General features: G+C 43.1%; 1 protein-coding gene across 1 annotated transcript in view; it reads right to left on the bottom strand.

Annotated features, from left to right (window-relative positions):
• GSAP (gamma-secretase activating protein) overlaps nt 1-18,531 on the bottom strand; it is an 86,788-nt gene that overhangs the window by 9,329 nt on the left and 58,928 nt on the right. The window contains exons 20-25 of the mRNA XM_055138423.1: nt 17,368-17,421; nt 10,259-10,387; nt 7,959-8,017; nt 7,652-7,683; nt 4,762-4,823; nt 2,860-2,955 (exon numbers count right to left, since the gene is read on the bottom strand). Of these exons, the coding sequence (XP_054994398.1) occupies nt 2,860-2,955; nt 4,762-4,823; nt 7,652-7,683; nt 7,959-8,017; nt 10,259-10,387; nt 17,368-17,421 (432 nt within the window). The remainder of the gene's footprint in view (nt 1-2,859; nt 2,956-4,761; nt 4,824-7,651; nt 7,684-7,958; nt 8,018-10,258; nt 10,388-17,367; nt 17,422-18,531) is intronic.

Raw genomic sequence — 18,531 nt, 5'->3', positions numbered from 1 at the left:
AAAGTTTTAAGCACACAACCACAAATAACAGTATATGAGAATACCAGTTTCTTCTGAATACTGACTGAATCAGAAGTTGGTTAAATGGTAAAGTACATACCTTGTGTGCATGAGACCTGGATTCAACTCTTGGTCCCATAAAAAATAAGTAAGAAGGAAACTCAAATACTACTATAGAAATTTTTTTCATTTGTTCATATTAGATTTATTAATACAAATATTTTATTTGCCATCTATTAAATCCATTAGTCTTTCTCTACATATAAAATTTTCAACAATTAATGCGAGTTGTTTTTTTAATTTATTTTTTATTTTTATTTTTATTTTATTTTTTAATTAGTGAATCACCATGAAGGTACAGTAACAGATTTACACATTTTCGTACTTGTGTTTCCCTCATACAATGTTTGCAAACACATCCCTCCACCAGTGTTCATTCTCCACCACCAGTGAACCCAGTATCCCTCCCACCTCCCAATCCCATCCCTCCTCCCCCCCACCTATGTGGAAGGGCATTCCCTTTTGTTCTCTCTCTCCTTTTGGGTGCTGTGGTCTGTAGTAGGGGTATTGAGTGGCCATCATGTTCAATCTATAGTCTACTTTCAGCACGCATCTCCCCTCCCAAGTGGGTCCTCCATCCACAGTTTACTTGATATTCCCTTCACAATCTGAACTGCCTTTTCCCCTAGCATGTGAGGCCAGCTTCCAAGCCATGGAGCCAACCTCCTGGCCAAGCAAGTAAAAACAGAGATAAACAAATGGGACTATCTTAAACTAAGAAGCTTCTGTACCACAAAAGATACAGTGACCAGAATACAAAGACAATCTACAGAATGGGAAAGGATATTCACCCAATACCCATCCAATAAGGGGTTGATATCAAGGGTATATAAGGCACTGGTTGAACTCAACAAGAAGAAAACATCCAACCCCATCAGAAAATGGGGCGAAGAAATGAACAGAAACTTTCCCAAGGAAGAGATATGAATGGCCAAAAGGAACATAAAAAATGTTCTTCGTCACTAATCATCAGGGAGATGCAGATCAAAACAACTATGAGATACCACCTCACACCACAGAGAATGGCACACATCCAAAAGAACAAAAGCAACCACTGTTGGCATGGATATGGGGAGAAAAGGACCCTTCTACACTGTTGGTGGGAATGCTGACTTGTTCAGCCCTTCTGGAAAACAATATGGACGCCCCTCAAAAAATTAGAAATTGAGCTCCTATTTGACCCAGCAATACCACTGCTGGAAATATATCCCAGAGAAGCAAAAGTGTATAGCCGAAATGACATCTGCACTTATATGTTCATCGCAGCACTGTTTACAATAGCCAAACCTGGAAAAAGCCCAAGTGCCCGAGAACAGATGACTGGTTAAGGAAACTTTGGTACATCTATACAATGGAATAGTATGCAGCTGTTAGAAAAAATGAAGTCATGAATTTTGCATATAAGTGGATCAACATGGAAAGTATCATTTTAAGTGAAATGAGTCAGAGAGAGACAGACATAGAAAGATTGCACTCATCTGTGGAATATATAATAGCAGAGTAGGAGACTAACAACCAAGAATAGTAGAAATAACTACTATAGAAATTTGAAGATACTTAAAACAGATAATAATGAATGCAACAAAGAAAGAAAACTTTTAAATTAAACATGAAAATTCAGAGTCATATCTAATTAAGTTTGTCTTTCAACTTTTGATGCAAAAATACATGTTTGCCAAGGAAATAGATAGTATAAAATAGTGACAAACTAGCTTTGAATCACAAAACAGAGATGACTGAGTGAGCAGTCAGGCGGCAGGAAAAAGCAAACTACAAATGGTACAGGGACAAGGGGGAAGGGTCTTGGGCAATTTGATGGGGGTAGGCTGCAATAACTTGTACATAACATTCTAAACTTTAACACCACTGCAACTATGTTTCCTAAACTATAATAATAGTCGTTGCTGCATACTGGATCATTTGCCTTGTACAAATTTGGAGAAATAATAGAATTCTTATTCCATCTGTATATTTCATATTATTTATTGTTTTTTGGGCTATACCCAGAGGTGCTCAGAGCTTACTCCTGGTTCTGCATTCATGCTCTTACTCCTGGAAGGGCTCTGGATACCATACAGGGTGCCAGGAATTAAACCCTGGTCGGCCAATGCAAAGTAAATGCCCCAACCACTGTACTATCACTCCAGTCACAGTATATTTTAGTACTTTAAATTTTTTGCTCAGCATATAATTTCTGGGTTCTAAGCAGGACCTAGCCCTAATTCCACATGCTTTTGAAGACTTGAAATAACCTCAAAATTTAATCTAGCCACCCATCACTTCTATTTACACATTTAACTTGGTTTCGAGGTAGATGAGCTACCAGTCTCATCGGCAGACTCTCTGGTAACAAAGGTAGTTGTATTTATACAAGTAAGTTGGAATCTAGCCTAATTGAGCAGTTGGAACTGAGAATCGAAGTTCAAGTTATCTCATGTCTGCATAAACCTCCACGTACTGAAAGTATTACCTACTATTTCATAAAAAGCTAGACCATGCCAAGAGAAATGTGAACATTTGGCAAATGTGCTAAAAGTCTTCATTTGTCCATGCTTCCTGAGCATGTAATCACTATTTGCAGGGAGCACAGTAAGTTGTGGCTCAAACCCAAGATTTTTTGTTGGTTCTTTCATTCCTTTCCTTGAATATATATACACCAGAAGAGTGTATATTACTCTCAAAATATGCCAGCTTGAGAGTAACAGACTTCCAAAATCCTAATACAAAAAAACACACTAAACCACATCTCAAAAACCATGCATGGGACCAACAGGGTAGACAGCAGAAAGCAAAACTTACCATTTTTGCAATGTAGTCAAGAACCATTTGTTCTATTTTTTTCTTTTCTATACCCAGTAGGTGTCGTAAAAGATGGTCTTTTAACTCAGACACCATCTGAAAAAAATGATACGGATTAAACAAGTCACATCCTAGTCACTTATACCTACAACATTTTTTATTAATACAAAAATATTGATGGCCCAGGTAAGTATCTCAGTGATAGCGCACATGTCTTATATGTGTGAGGTCCGGGTTCTGACCTCCAGAACCTTGATGGGGATCAGAGGGAATGGATTCAGAGATTCTACCAGCATGTACAAAACCCACCATGTTAACTCTGATGGGCCTAAATCAAAGGTATTAACATTTTCCTCAAAACAAACTATTGCAGGGGGCAGAGTGACAGTGGGCAGGGTGTTTGCCTTGCACACAGCCAACCCAAATTCAATCTCTATCACCTCATAAGGTCGCCCGAGCATTGCCAGGAATAAGTAATCTCTGAGTGCAGAGCCAGGAATAAACCCTGATCACGATTAGGTGTGTACACCGTGCCCCCCTCCCGACACTACCGCAAAAAAGAAATTACTGCAGTTTCCTCCAAATCCCCTTTGAGGAGCTGAATATCAGAGGCTTTGGGACCTATGGAAGGATGGCCAATGGCTCTGGCCCCAGGTGGAACAAGAGCGCAGTGTGCCTGTCAGGCAGGGTTGAGACTGCCCTGTTCTAATCTTGGGTTTCTCTGCTTCTCTTCTCTGGGGTATTCCCATCCCTACCTGACTGCTTTCTTCTCCTTTCTCCTTTCCCCCATCCCCTCTTCCTATATGTCTGCTCAATTAGTCTCCCAGCTACAAGATCTTGGCACCGACAGCCTGCAAGAACTACATCTGCCATCACACACACACGTGTTCCTGACTTCTATTTCAGCAGGTCTGACTATACAGTAACCTGGGTTAAATGGCCTGTGGCCTTCTGAATCAAGGTCTATTATTTCAGTTCAGTCTCCTGAAGTTTTTAATTGATTTGACTTAAATTTTTTTTCACTTCTGTTTGAAGATATTATGCTTTCTTTTTTAAAATTTTTTTTATTGAATTACCATGAGATAGTTACAAAGGTTTCATGTTTGAGTTTCAGCCACACAATAATCAAACACCCATCCCTCCACCAGTGCACATTTTCTGCCACCAATGTCCCCAGTATCCACCTGCCTTCCTAGCCCTCCCCCTGCCTCTATGGCTGACAATTTCACCCATACTTTCTCTCTACTTTGGAGCATTATGGTTTGCAATATAGATACTGAGAGGCTATTACTCTAAGGTACACTCACTCTATTTTCTAATGATTTGAGAAACTGCCTAATTTATCATTATTTTTTAACACACTAGCTATGATGGCTGCATGTTATTTAAATTTATTCAATTACTATCGCTGATTTGCTTATTTAAATCTTCTTCATATGTGTAAGAGAATATAAAGCTTGTTTGCCATGTCCTCATAATTTCTGTCAGACTAGTTTCAAAAATGGAATTTGTTGTATTTGCTTATATTTCTTTATTTCTTTGGTCTTTCTAGTAAAGGAACTTCTTGAGAAAGAATGCTTGGTTCTCTTGTATTTTCATCCCAAACACAGAAGCCACTAAGAGGATACGCTTATTCTAAACACTCTCAGTACTTCACACTTCCTTACAATATTGTGTAACTGTGTATTTACTAGAGTACCTGATTGACATGTGTGTCCTCTGCTACACTACCAATTACCAGACAGCATACATCCTCAACATGAACACACAGGGTCTGCTAGGAGTAGCTGGGAACATGTGTTCCAGGGAAAGAACTGATGGAAAATGAGATCAGTATGTGAAATGCAGTCGCACCTTTCCCCTTCTCCTGGAACCCACCTACACAGCCTTCACCCAACTTACCAGTCCTATGAGCAGCCTCTGGTGTTTGTCCTCCTCCTGGAAGAGGGGTATGAATCTTGGCTCTAAAATGAAATGGCAAATAGACATGCAGGGTGGTTTTCAGGAAACGAGCTAGAAGGAAGGGAATCGGCTTGGGTTTCCCCTCCTCTGAGCCACTAGGAAAAGAGAAAACATCCCTGGCAGAATGAAAACTTTTCTTTTGAGAACATGACCTGGTTCTCTAGGATGAATTTATCACTTAGGGGATCTGCAGAGAGCGCGCAAAACAAAGAGGTAGAGACGAAGGTAGAAAGAGAACAAGGGCTTCCCAATACTACTGGGTTCCAGTTGGGATTTCTCCTCAGCAAGAAAGCGCTCTGAGAGGAGGCTGCTTCCTGAGAAGAGGCTGAGAGGAGGCTGCTTCCTGAGAAGAGGCTGAGAGGAGGCTGCTTCCTGAGAAGAGGCTGAGAGGAGGCTGCTTCCTGAGAAGAGCGCATGGGACTAGTGCATCTCCTGAAGCCCTTTGTCCTGACCCCACACAGTTCAGTGACTTTGCAAGATACTTAGCTGAAGGAACTGGGGCGTTACTGTGGTTAAATCATACGAACTGGCACACTTTTAGGGATGGAAGAGGTAGCTCAGCCAAGAAGAAAATGTGCAATATCAGGTTAACCCAGCGGCGGTTCTCATCACTTCCTCCATAACTGGCACTGAGCCAACATGACAGATAGACAAACACTGTCTCGGAGGAAAATCTGCTCTCACCCCAAACAACCACCTCAGGTGCCAACCGCCACACTGGGCACTATATGCAAGATCTCTGTGCCCTGCCCTTTCTGCAGCCAGGGCATAGGGCTGATCAAGAAGGCAGAACGCCCTAGTCAGTGGACAAATGACTCTTCATGGGGCACACCCAGAATCCCAGATCCTCTGCAACCTCCACGACTGAGACAAAAGAATTCAAAACCTGATCACGCAATCCTGAACTTGACAGAGCATTCTGTTTTGGCAGCGACTGCGTTTTCACAAGGAAATGAGACGGAGCAAGCAGGTGAGAGGAAGGGGCTGTTTCCCTGGAGTGCATCCAGAGAGTCACTGGAACCAGACACAGGCAGCACAGCCTCGGAAGCAGGAGCATACGGAGGTCTGGTGGAAACGGAAGGGGAACAGACAGCAGAAACCTCGCTAGTTCCCCCTGTTGCAACACCCCTACCAAGGTGAGCAGGGTCAGCCTGAAGGCCCCACATCTGTGTCCCCATCTCCTGGGCCAGACTCCTGCTTGGGGGCTAGTGGCAGAGTGGTGGCTTCGGTGTGGACGGCTGGAAACGTCTAGAGTCAGGCTACGGCTGCGCAATGAGTCCAGGTCAGGCTGGACATGTTCCCCATCATGGTTCACGGGAAGGAGGGTGGGGGGGTGGCGCTGTGTGCACAACTATGTGCACGGGGACAGGATATGCAGCAACATACCCTATGAAACACTTTCTGCTGGGGTCACCCAACAATAACAGACACCCATGCCCATACAACATACGTGGGATAGAAAGAAAAGGCAGCATTTCAAAACTGGAAGCTGATCTTTCCGCAGACAAAACCATGAAAAACCTTGTGACCTGAATATGCTGATGAGCATTCTCATCCCCGGCTTTACCCAGCTGCCCCTGGTCCTGAGGAGGGCAATGCAGGAAATGAATACACACCTACTAGCACAGGACTAGCAAGAGGCCACGCTGAGATTGAGTCAAGTTCTGCCTGTCCCAAGCCCAGGTTCCCCCCCACCTCTCCCCCCACACACCTGCTCTGTCAACCCTGCCATACCTAGATTTTTTTCATTTTTGCCCGCCTAGCATTTTCTCATCTTTGTACTCTTCTTCCTAACCAAAATGAGAGGCGTGTACAAAGTGCTGGGGTGATGAGGAGGTTGGAGAGAAAGTAGCCCTAGGAGCAGGATCAGCGGAAGTGCATCTGTGAGCAGAGCTGGGGGGAGGGGCACATAAATCAACTCTAGAAGGAAAAACAATGAAGACCGAAGGGCTGAAGGGTGGACACCGGAAACTTCTGAAAAGTACATCCAGCACTTGTCCACAGGTCCTGCTGGGTCAGACTCAGAAGAAGCTGGGAGCCATGAAGGGAGATACAGTCTCCTTTATACTTTAGCAAGCCATTTGCTTGCAACCCAAGGCAAAGAAAACAGTGTTGCAACCCGAGTGCCCTAAAACAGATGACTGATTAAAGAAACTTTGCTACATCTACACTATGCAGCTGTTAGGAGAGATGAAGTCATGAAATTTGCTTATAAATGGATAAGCATGGAGAGTATCATGCTAAGTGAAATGAGTCAGAAAGAGAGGGACTGACACAGAAGGACTGCACTCATTTGTGGAGTATAGAATAACATCACGTGAGGCTGACACCCAAGGACAGTAGATACAAGGGCCAGGGGAATTGCCCCATAGCTAGAAGCCTGCTTCATGAGTAGAGGGGAGAAGGCAGCTGGAATAGAGAAGGGATCACTAAGAAAATGATGGCTGGAGGAACCACTTGGGATGGGAGATGCATGCCTAAAGTAGATAATGGACCAAACATGATGACTTCTCAGTGTCTGTGTTGCAAGCCATAATGCCCAAAAGTAGAGAGAGAGTATGGGGAATATTGTCTGCCTTAGAGGCAGGGGAGGGTGGGAAGGGGGGGGTATACTCGGGATATTGGTGGTGGGGAACATGCACTGGTGGAGGGATGGGTTTTTGATCATTGTGATATTGTAACCCAAACATGAAAGCTTGTAACTATGTCATGGTGATTCAATAAAATTTTAAAAATTTTTAAAAAAGAAATAAAACAGTGTTGCAAACACAATGCTGGCTATAATACAGAACGCTTTCCCCTCTCCTCCCCCCCACAGGTCTTTTCTTACCCAAATTTCTTGCTTCTAGGTTAGAAATCACCCTACCAAAAAAAAAAAAACAAAACATTAGCCAGTGTTATTCACACAGGAAGCATTGTTGTTATTTTTTTTTTAGGTGTTAGAAACATACTGTCATACACTGATACCTTCCATTTAAAAACATGAAACAAAACAACCATAAAACCAGTGCAGAAACTGTTCTAACTATGAGCATTATTTTATATGGACATACAAGTAAACAACCTGTGTGGAAGGTAGTAAAGTCACTGTGAAAGATCACTATCTTACAAATACAGTACCCTCTAAATGTACTTACTTCATTGCATTATCAACAATATTCCGTACATAGGCCACAGACCTTCTTTTTCCTGTTTTCTAGGAGTAAGAACATGACAGAGTTGTGGAAGATGAAGATTTACTGGATGATATTTTATACAAGGACATCATGTAATTGAGCTAAGAGTTTTAGAAAGATAGGTCTATACAGTGGGTAGAATGGCCAACCTCGGTCTGATCCCTGCATATGGTATGGTCCCCTAAGCACTGTCAGGAGTAATTCCTGAGTGCAGAATCAGGAGTAAGCCCTGAGCACCTCTGGATGTGGCACAGAAAAGAAAAAAAGAAAAGAAATATCCTTTCAAGCAATTACAACAAATAAGTAAAACATAAATAAATGTAATGCAAGTTTAAAAAAAAACCTGAGGCTGGGGTACAGTGGGTGGGGGGCTAGCCTTGCAAGCAGTCAAGCCAGGTTTGATCCACACTACCACATGTGGCCCCCTAAGCACTGTGAAGTATGGCACAAAAAACAAAAGTACAAAAACAAAAACCCGAAAAATATTTTTTAAATGTGTTCTGTTCTATAACTGTTAAGAGACTTATAGGAAGTTGCACGTCAGCTGTATACTATATAGAACAATGCTACAGAGATCTAATGTACTCTTCACCCAGTCTCCTCAATGTTACAGCTTACATAAATCACTCTATCACTGTCATCCCGTTGCTCATCGATTTTGCTCAAGCGGGCACCAGTAATGTCTCCATTGTGGAGACTTGTTGTTACTGTTTTTGGCATATCGAATACGCCACGGATAGTTTGCCATAACTACAGCATAATATCAGAAAACCAACACTGGTGACTACATGGTTCTACGTCATTTTATCATATGTGTAGACTCAGAATCCATAATTATATCCTACCACAGTCAAGACACAACAGCTCATTTATCACCCCAAAGATCACCCTCACATTATCCCTTTGTCACATTCACCTGTCTCCTTTCAACCATCCCTGACTTCTAACAACCACTAAATTAGGAACACCTAGATTGGGGGTGGGATGCAGGGCCACGCCTGTCGGTACTCGAGGCTTATACCTCTGTGCTCAGGGCTCACTCCTGGTGAGGCTCAGGGTACCCTATGCAGTGCTGGGGATGGGACCAAGTCACCTGCACGCCAAGGCAGGTACCTTACCCACTGTACTATTTCTTCAGAACCAGTATCAGATTTTTAAAAAAACATCTTTCAAGCATGTAAATAATACAAGAACACATTGTAGAGCTGAGTACTGACTGGTCCTACTCTACTACACACTGCTACTTTGTATGTCCCTTAACCTCTGGGCCCTTGGGTTTCCTCCAGAGGAAAACAGAGAACCAAGATGCATCTCTACATCCACAAAGGGGTGAGAAATATCCAGTCCATGAACCATGTGGAAATCATGTGGTCTGACCCTAGAACATGACAGGAGAGACACCTATGTTTTTTGATCAGTTGTCTGCTGCCAATCTGCCAATACTGTATGCTTGCAAATGATGTGTCAAAGGGCCCTTGGCAAAAAAAAAAAAAAAAAGTTCCCATCTCTGGCCTATGGGTGTGAGTGCATCTGCCAATTGGGGACAGGGTTGCTAATGGCAGCCAGCCTGTGACCGCAGGGTCCCACTAGGTTCTCAAGCACTCCACCTCCGCTGCCTAACTTCTCCTCAAAAACTCTCGTGTTTCCAGATTTGAGCTACTGTGAACAGTGCTACAATGAACGTAGGAGTGCAGATATCCTTCTGGATTGTGCTTCTGGAGTCCTGAGGTATATTTCTAGAAGTGGGACAACAACAGATGATTGGATAAAGGAACTATGATACATTTACACCGTAGAATTCTACTCAGCCGTAAGAAAAGATAAAAGTCATGCAATTTGCTGCTATGTGGATGGACCTGGAAAGTGTCATGCTGAGTGATGTTAGTCGGAGGGAGAGGGGCACAGAATGATCTCTCTCAGATGTGACATAGACAGAAAATCTGAAAGGGAATAACAAAGCGCCAAAGGCAGCAGGAATGAGGAGCAGGAGAATTGTTCTTCAGCAGGAACTTGGCACTGGAGTGGGGTTGAGGGTGGTCAGTTAGAGAAGACAACATCAGGACAATGATGGAAGGGGCCAGTGCCTCAGGACCAGGCTGGGGGTGCAGGGTGGGAGGGAAACTGGGGACACTGGTGTGGAGTAGACACCAGGAAGGCACTGGTACTAAACACTGTATGCTTGAAACTTCATAATGAATAACTCTGTAACTCTGTCATACACGGTGATTATAAACATTTTTTAAAAAAGGACCCACACGTACCTCTTCTGAGATCAGATTGAGCCACTCTTTCCAGACCACATCGTTGTGATAGTGGAGGTGTGGCTCAGAGTACTTTACATATTCCATATTGGAGTTCAGTTTTTCCCAGTAGCCCTTAAAACTGTGCACCTGAAAGAGACCCCCCCCCCAAAAAAAAATGTGATGTGCTGGAGAAGCAGCCCCTGTGGCCAAACTGCCCAGCAAGACCCACAAAAGCCATGCTGCCAAGCTGGGCTGGGCTGGCCTTTCTCCCCTGGGTCTTGTGTGGCATTTCTGGCAAACCAAAAATTTCCACCAAGGATGAAGGGGAATTCTAAAATAGAAACGCCCAGAGTCTTCTGTTCCCCACTCCCTCCTCTCAACCCTTAGCTGAGGGAGAATGCCAGGGGTCAGTTCACAAAGCCCCTGGGGCCTGCTTAGGTTAAGGCTAAGCGGGAAACCACTACTAAACATATCATTTCCTCCCCAGAGAGCCATGTCGCTGGGGCTGCGTCTAGAATGCCAGGCTCAGAGAATGTGCACTGGATTCGGGAGAGGTGAGGAGGCTTATTTTCCCACCAAGCGTTTGCTCCCAAATATGATCTTTTCTCACAAAATCTAAGAATCAGAAAACATGAAGTTTCACATTCAGTTGTTAAAATATTCTAAAACAGAATTAGTTGGCATCCTAACCCCTTCTTCTTGATAAATATATATATATATATTTATATTAATTATTGTTCATGAGGTTAACAATAGAGATAAAATATATGGTATTGATATACAAGTTTACTGCTTTCCCCACCACCACCAGCAAAGTGCCCAGGACTCTCCACCACTGTCTTTACATCTCTCCTAGTCCGGTCTTCCTCCTCCTCCTGTCCCTCTCTCCTCTGTATGATGCCTGGTGCTGAATTCCAGTATCAAAGGCTTGTCAATGTTTAGGACTGTCTGTGTTCTTGTTTTGACTCTCAAATTTCAAGATGCAACAGATCATCCTGTGTTTGTCCTGACTTATTTTATTCAACATGATGCCTTCCAGCTCCATCCATGTTACTGCCAAATGCATTATTTCATGTTTACACTACATGCATTCCACTGTGTATATATACCACAACTTCTGGATCCATTCACCTATTGTTGCTTATTTGCATTGTTTTCCTATCTTGGCTCCTGTACTAAGTGCTGCAATAAACACAGGTATGCATATCTTGTTTAATTTGTTTTTTGGGGATGGATGCTGATAAATGGAATTTCTGGGTTATATGGGAACTCTAGTCTTATGTTTTTGAGAAATATCCATATCCTAGTCCCATCTTTGAACTGATGATATGATTATGTTCCTACATCAAGAACATATTCATGGGTAAATTTTAAAATAAAGTGAAGTATTCTTATATTTCACTGTTGAAGAACAGACTGAAACAAATCAATGAAGACAGATTTATGACACACTTTTCTGTCAAAACAGATTCATTTATAAAAACCTGATAATGAAACAAAGTGAGCTCAGACCTACTATGTTAAAAGATTGTATTGTAAGAAAAAAAGATAATCTGAATAAAATATGCCTCAATCAAAATAAATGCTCTTGAAGTCAAAGAAATAGTACAGAGGATAATATGTTTGCATTGGGTGCAGCCAGCCTAGGTTTGAGCCTCAGCACCACATAGGGTCCCCTGAGCATTGCCAGGAGTTATCCTTGAGCACAGAGCCAAGAGTCAACCCTGAGTCAGGTGTGTCCCCCATGCCCCCCCCAAAAGTTCTCACATTAAATAGCAGCACACAATTGAAATTCTTACTGAAATCATAGTCCAAATTTGTTCAACATGAATTAATTTGGAGTATGGGTAAATTGCATAATATTAATTTGCTGTTTTAGAAGCCTGGAAGAATGCAGTCCGTCCAACATCCCTTCTACCAGAAACAGGAAAATATGTGCCTGGGAAATTTCATTTCTGGTGGAAATCAGAACACTGGCATCAGGTTCCACTCCTCAATAAAGTGACTAGTTTATCATTTCTTTCCCTTTTGAACACAATGCACAATGAATGAGCTTGTATTTACCTGATGTTCTTCCTTTTACTGGAAATTAATAATAATAATAATAATAATAATTTTTTTTAAAAGCTATTTGTCAATAATGACCCCTGAGAGGAAGGAAGTCCCCAAGCTTTCCTGCCATTTAACGCTGGGTTCAGTCACACTAGTGACAACTGCCTGTAAACAAATTGTGTTGTGGCGACATCTAGTGGTCATTAATGTTGAAGCGAAGCATTCAGTCCTCTGTCACAGAATCCTCAATCCCACAGACCCTGACTGACGTGATACTGAGGAGGAAGGGTGGGCCTACAACTTTGTCTGGTCTCTTCCTCTGGGACTAAATGCAACCTTCCTGTCAGAGGGCTTCCTTCACACACCAACACTGGCTCCGAAGAAAGGATTTTCCCCAAATTACCTTCCTTTCTACCTTTCTTCCTTTCTACTTTTGGTAATGGTAATTACTACCATTACCAAAAATATCTGGCCGACCTAGGTTCGCTTCCTCCACCCCTCTTGGAGAGCCTGGCAAGCTACCAAGAGTATCCTGCCCGCACAGCAGAGCCTGGCAAGCTACCTGTGGCATATTTGATATGCCAAAAACAATAACAACAAGTCTCATAATGGAGACATTACTGGTGCCCGCTCGAGCAAATCGATGAACAACGAGATGACAGTGACAGTGACCAAAATAATCATTTCCTCATTCTCTTTTGTCAGCAGAGAGTAAAGAGAAAACAGGCCCATAGATAGGCTTCTACGAGGCTCCAGCACTCACTGAGTATGTATAAATGGGCATGCATGTTCACATCAGTGCTTTCCTGGAGACTGAAAGCGTGTACTCAATTTTCAAAGAAATCTAGAACATAAAATAGTTCAAAACTAATGAGTTGGTAAAAGTATCTGGATTTTCTTTTAAATAATAAGATGACTTCCAGAACTGGAGAGAGAGAGTACAGTGGGTAAGGCCTTACATGTGGCCCACCAGGTTTGATCCCTAGCATACAATGTGGTCCCCTGTACTATCCCAGGAGTGATACTCGAGTACAGAGTCAGGAATGACTCCTGCATATTGCTACATATGGCCCAAATAGCAAATAATATGCAATTTAAATGTAACTAAGAGATAATGACTAGCCAAACATTCCAGAAATATATTCATATGAACTATGAATGAACTATGGACTTTTTTTTTTTTTTTTTTGGTTTTTGGGTCACACCTGGCGATGCACAGGGGTTACTCCTGGCTCTTCACTCAGGAATTACCCCTGGCGGTGCTCAGGGGACCATATGGGATGCTGGGATTCGAACCCGGGTTGGCCGCGTGCAAGGCAAATGCCCTACCCGCTGTGCTATGGCTCCAGCCCCGAACTATGGACTTTTAAAACAGTAATTAGCATGTTGTATACTGCCAATAGACCTGTGGCACTACTTGGTATCTGCTATGTAAGAGATGTGGTTTTTGTTTTTGTTTTGGGTGATGAAATCTCAGAGAGATCACCGCAAAATGGAAAGTCTATTTGGAAGCCCGAGAAACAGATGAGGCCGAGAGAATGACGGACTGAGTAAATGGAACCAAGGGAAAGAAAGGATGTTCCAGGTGATATCCTCAGGGAGTGAGCAAAGCACAGATCAGAGGTCGTGGATGCAGCTTGGAGTCACAGCATGAAATCAGAGAGAACCACCTGGCTGAGGAAATCTGCCTCTGGAACGTGATTCCTAGCTCTCCACAACCTCCTGGGTTCTGAACTCTGGAGATAACGTTGGTGCAGGTATGACCTGAGCCAGGCAAGTCCTAGCAGCTGTCCAGTGATTCTCACATACAAGCAGGGCTTTAGTTTGAACGTGACCAGGTCATGCCAATCTCTTCCCTGAGCCCCCAACCCTTCCTCAATCTTCACTTCCAGTTTATAGGCATCTGAGGAACCCACTGTCCAAAGATTCATGATTATGTTGTTGAATAACAGGGCTAAAGGGGAGGTCAAAGCCAGAGCTGCAGAGGACTTTCAATGCCAAGTTAACACTGGTCTGTTCCTTAACCCAGAGTGTAGAAGAAAGTCACATATCAAGTTTAAGGTTGCAGCACAGCATGGGGGAAATAGAAGCTCATGATCACATACTAAGAAATCAACCTAAGAGTTTAACATACTTGGTTGTATTCTCTTATATACAGGCTTAAATGGCTCCAGAATGAAATACAACTTTCACACACTTTCCTTTTATTGTGGTGGGAAGATGTCGCTGGTGGGGTGGGTGTTTGAATATTACCTGTAATGAACTATTGTGAACTACTTTATGAAAATAAAACGTATAAAAATCACCAAAAAAAGTCAACCTAAGAGTCAAACTGAGTACCAAGAAAACCGCTCTTCTCAGTCAACTCTGAAACTTAGGTGCTTAGGTCACAAGATGAGAACCAGATACTGTGCTCATTGGGAATGACACCAGCAATACACAGTGAACGGCTCATTAGCCTAAGAAGTAAATCACCAGGCTACTTGGACATAGTTCAGAACCTTTAAAAATGGTTTACACACACACACACACACACACACACTTTATGATACAATACCCATCTGGAACTAGTGGGCATTATGACAAATAAGTCAGAAGAAGATAAACAAACACCAAGGGTCCCACTCCTAATCATTCTATGGGGAAAGCAATCAAGAAAATGAACAGTGACCAGTGAAAACAAACCCCAGACTCTGACCACAGAACTGATGTTTCAAGAGTTGAAAAGGGGGAGGAGTGTGAGAAAGGGTCCAACAAACTGGTGGCTTTGGAAAATTAACCCTTGGATATGGGATAGTAATACTTAACCCCTAAAACAAACATTTACATGCTTGTAAACCATTATCCAATTTTTTTTTAAAAAAAAAGATATATCGTGGGGGCTGGAGCAATTGCACAGCAAGTAGCGCGTTTGCCTTGCATACGGCTGACCCGGGTTCAATTCCCAGCATCCCATATGGTCCCCTGAGCACTGCCAGGAATAATTCCTGAGTGCAGAGCCAGGAGTAACCCCTGTGCAATGCCAGGTGACCCAAAAAAGCAAAAAAAAAAAAAGATATATCTAGTTACCTGGGGGAACCCCTGGTGTTAGAACTTATTAGATAAAGAAATGATCTGGGAGCTTTTTCTTCAATAAAAACAGGAGTTTCAGATATTTTATGTGAAAAAAGCAAATTATTCCAAATCCTGTCCTAAAAATGAAATCTCATATTGTCTCTTAGGATAACATGAAATAATTTACAAATGCAGCCTATCGCAACTATAAAATGAACAAAAGTACTCAAAGGTTCTATTAAGGGCTTGTTTCTTATTTAGGATAAGAAAGGAAGGAAGGGAGGGAAAGAAGGGAAAATGGGAGGAAAAGAAAGAAAGAGGGAAGGAGGAAGAGGGGAGAAGGGAGGAAGGGAGGAAGAAAGAAAGAAAGAAAGAAAGAAAGAAGAAAGAAAGAAAGAAAGAAAGAAAGAAAGAAAGAAAGAAAGAAAGAAGGAAGGAAGGAAGGAAGGAAGGAAGGAAGGAAGGAAGGAAGGAAGGAAGGAAGGAAGGAAGGAAGGAAGGAAAGGAGGAAGGAAGAAGGAAGGAAGGAAGGAAGGAAGGAAGGAAGGAAGGAAGGAAGGAAGGAAGGAAGGAAGGAAGGAAGGAAGGAAGGAAGGAAGGAAGGAAGGAAAGGAAGGAAGGGAAGGAGGGAAGAAGGGAGGGGGAAGAAAGAGGGAAGAAGGGAGGGGAGGAAGGGGGAGAGAGAGAGAGAGAGAGAGAGAGAGAGAGAACTAACTATGGTACTGGTTCATGTGCAAATGTGCAAATTACTGCCAGGAAAAAGCATCTGCCCATTCCCCAAAACCACCAGGAGAAATCCCTGTGCACTACTCGGTGTGGCCCAAACACCCCATCCCCACCCCTGTCCCCCCCAAATTGTTTTCATTAGATTTTCATCTGTACAATAAACCTATAATGGCTCTGGTAGGACAAGAGTAGGAGCAGAAACAATAAAAATAAATAAAAATAAAGGGTTCTCTTCACAAGACCTTTGGAATTGATGATGACCCATTCCTTTTCCCTGCACTTCATGGTAGTCTCACAGTTTGCCTAGAACATTGCTTATCAGCCCCCCCGCTTTCAGGACCCTTCTTAGACTCAAAAGTCTGGACCAGCCCTTGCGGGCCCGTCTCATTCCCGGAGCCTCCCTGCCCAACACCCACCGCTCTCCCGCAGCGGCCCAGGCCTGCCCTGCCCGCTGAGGATGCAAGAGAACCAAGTGGAAATAAAAGGCAGCAGTACACTGACCAGCCTGCTGCCAAAATCTGAGTTTTCCCAGGGCACACCAAGCTATAATTAACAGGGGCCATTGCCAAGAACAACAAGACAGCCCGAAGAAAATGGTGCTTAAAAAAACAAAAATCTCCCATTTTTAACTACAGGCAGTCTTTGTTCCTCGCCCTCAGCCCACCCCCTTCTGCCCAAGGTCCTGAAGAAACTCTCCTGACACCAGCAGAATGAAGAGAAACACTCATGGCTGCGGCTCAGGCCAGAGAAGAGGTGGAGAGACTGGTCTGAGCTCCCACACTCTCACTCGGAGCCAGAATAGCTCTTCTCAGAACCAGAAGGAAGTGAGGTGGTCCCAGCCTCGCTCACCTGCGGGCTTTGAAATGATCCCTATGTCAATGTGTGTCTTTTGAGGAGATGACAGCACAGATGAAATAAAACAACAGCAACAAAAATAGTTGTGAGGCCTTGGGAAATAACTTACAGGACTCCCGTCTGGAAAGGCCTGAGGCACAGCAACAAGTTTCACCAGAGCTAGTTCTCTGTGGTTTCACACTGTGTGAGCCTGGAACTCTCTGTTCTCAGAAAACATCCTCTTTCAAAGTGCATGTCTAAGACCTGGCTAAATATCACCCTCAGTAACCACCCAGACACTTAGGAAGAATTTTCTAGAGAGTTGACTCTAGCCCTAACCTCCACCTCCCCGACAGTCTCTTCTGGAATCACCACCACACTTGGGGTTCCCTCAGCACCATGTGGCGGCCAGCAAGGAAGCCATTCCTGCCCGGGTATGTCTCTCACTGGAAGGAGCTTACCTTCATAAGAGGCAACGCAATTTCCTCTGTCACAACAGTTATTCCAGGAATTTCCTATGGGGAAAAAACATACACACAACTGTTGGGAAAACATACACACTGTTGAATGTATCAACGGCAACAGGCTCCGAGCATCAGGAAGTGTTTCTTCATACAGAAGCAGAGGGCAGCTTAAATGTGTACCAGCTTCTACTTTATTTAAAATATTTTAGTGAATTACAATGTTACAAAGTTATTCAGGATTGAGTTTCAGGTGTACAATGTTCCAACACCAATCACTTCACCAGTGTCTACTTCCCTCCGCCAATATTCCCAGTTTCTTGCCTGCCCCTCAGCCTGCCTCTATGGCAGGCATTTTCTTCTTGTTTTCCTTTTAGGGACTGTGGTTTATAGTACTGCTATGGCTAGGGTATCATGCATGTCACTTTACCTCCTAGACTAACCACTTCCCTCTATCATTGCTGTAGTGGTCCCTTCCCTGACCTGACAGGACTCCTACTCAGGGCAAGTTCCCCTGTTCTTCAGCACTATTGCCTGTGGGCATTAGTTATCCCCTACTGTGTCTCTTTATATCCTACATATGAGTGAGATCATTCTGTATCTGTCAGTTTGAAACAGGGGGCTGGGGCCAAAGATAAGAAAGTGGGTAGAGGGGCTGGAGTGATAGCACAGCGGGTAGGGCATTTGCCTTGCATGTGGCCAAACCGGATTCAATCCCAGCATCCCATATGGTCCCCTGAGCATTGTCAGGAGTCATTCCTGGGTGCATGAACCAGGAGTAACCCCTGCGCATTGTCAGGTGTGACCCAAAACGCTAAAAAAAAAAAAAAAAGACAGTGGGTAGAGCACCTATTTGATCCCCGGCACTTCATATGGTCCCCTAAGCAATAATAATCCCTAAGCAAAGAGTCAGGATTAAGCTCTAAATACAGCTGGTGTGCCCACACATCCCGAAAGAAAGAAAGAAAGAAAGAAAGAAAGAAAGAAAGAAAGAAAGAAAGAAAGAAAGAAAGAAAGAAAGAAAGAAAGAAAGAAAGAAAGAAAGAAAGAAAGAGAAAGAGAGAGAGAAAGAAAGAAAGAAAGAAAGAAAGAAAGAAAGAAAGAAAGAAAGAAAGAAAGAAAGAAAGAAAGAAAGAAAGAAAGAAAGAAAGAAAGAAAGAAAGA

This window comes from Sorex araneus, chromosome 1 (genome assembly GCF_027595985.1).
Source record: "Sorex araneus isolate mSorAra2 chromosome 1, mSorAra2.pri, whole genome shotgun sequence".
Taxonomy (NCBI): domain Eukaryota; kingdom Metazoa; phylum Chordata; class Mammalia; order Eulipotyphla; family Soricidae; genus Sorex; species Sorex araneus.
This window is presented reverse-complemented; position numbering and strand designations above follow the sequence as displayed.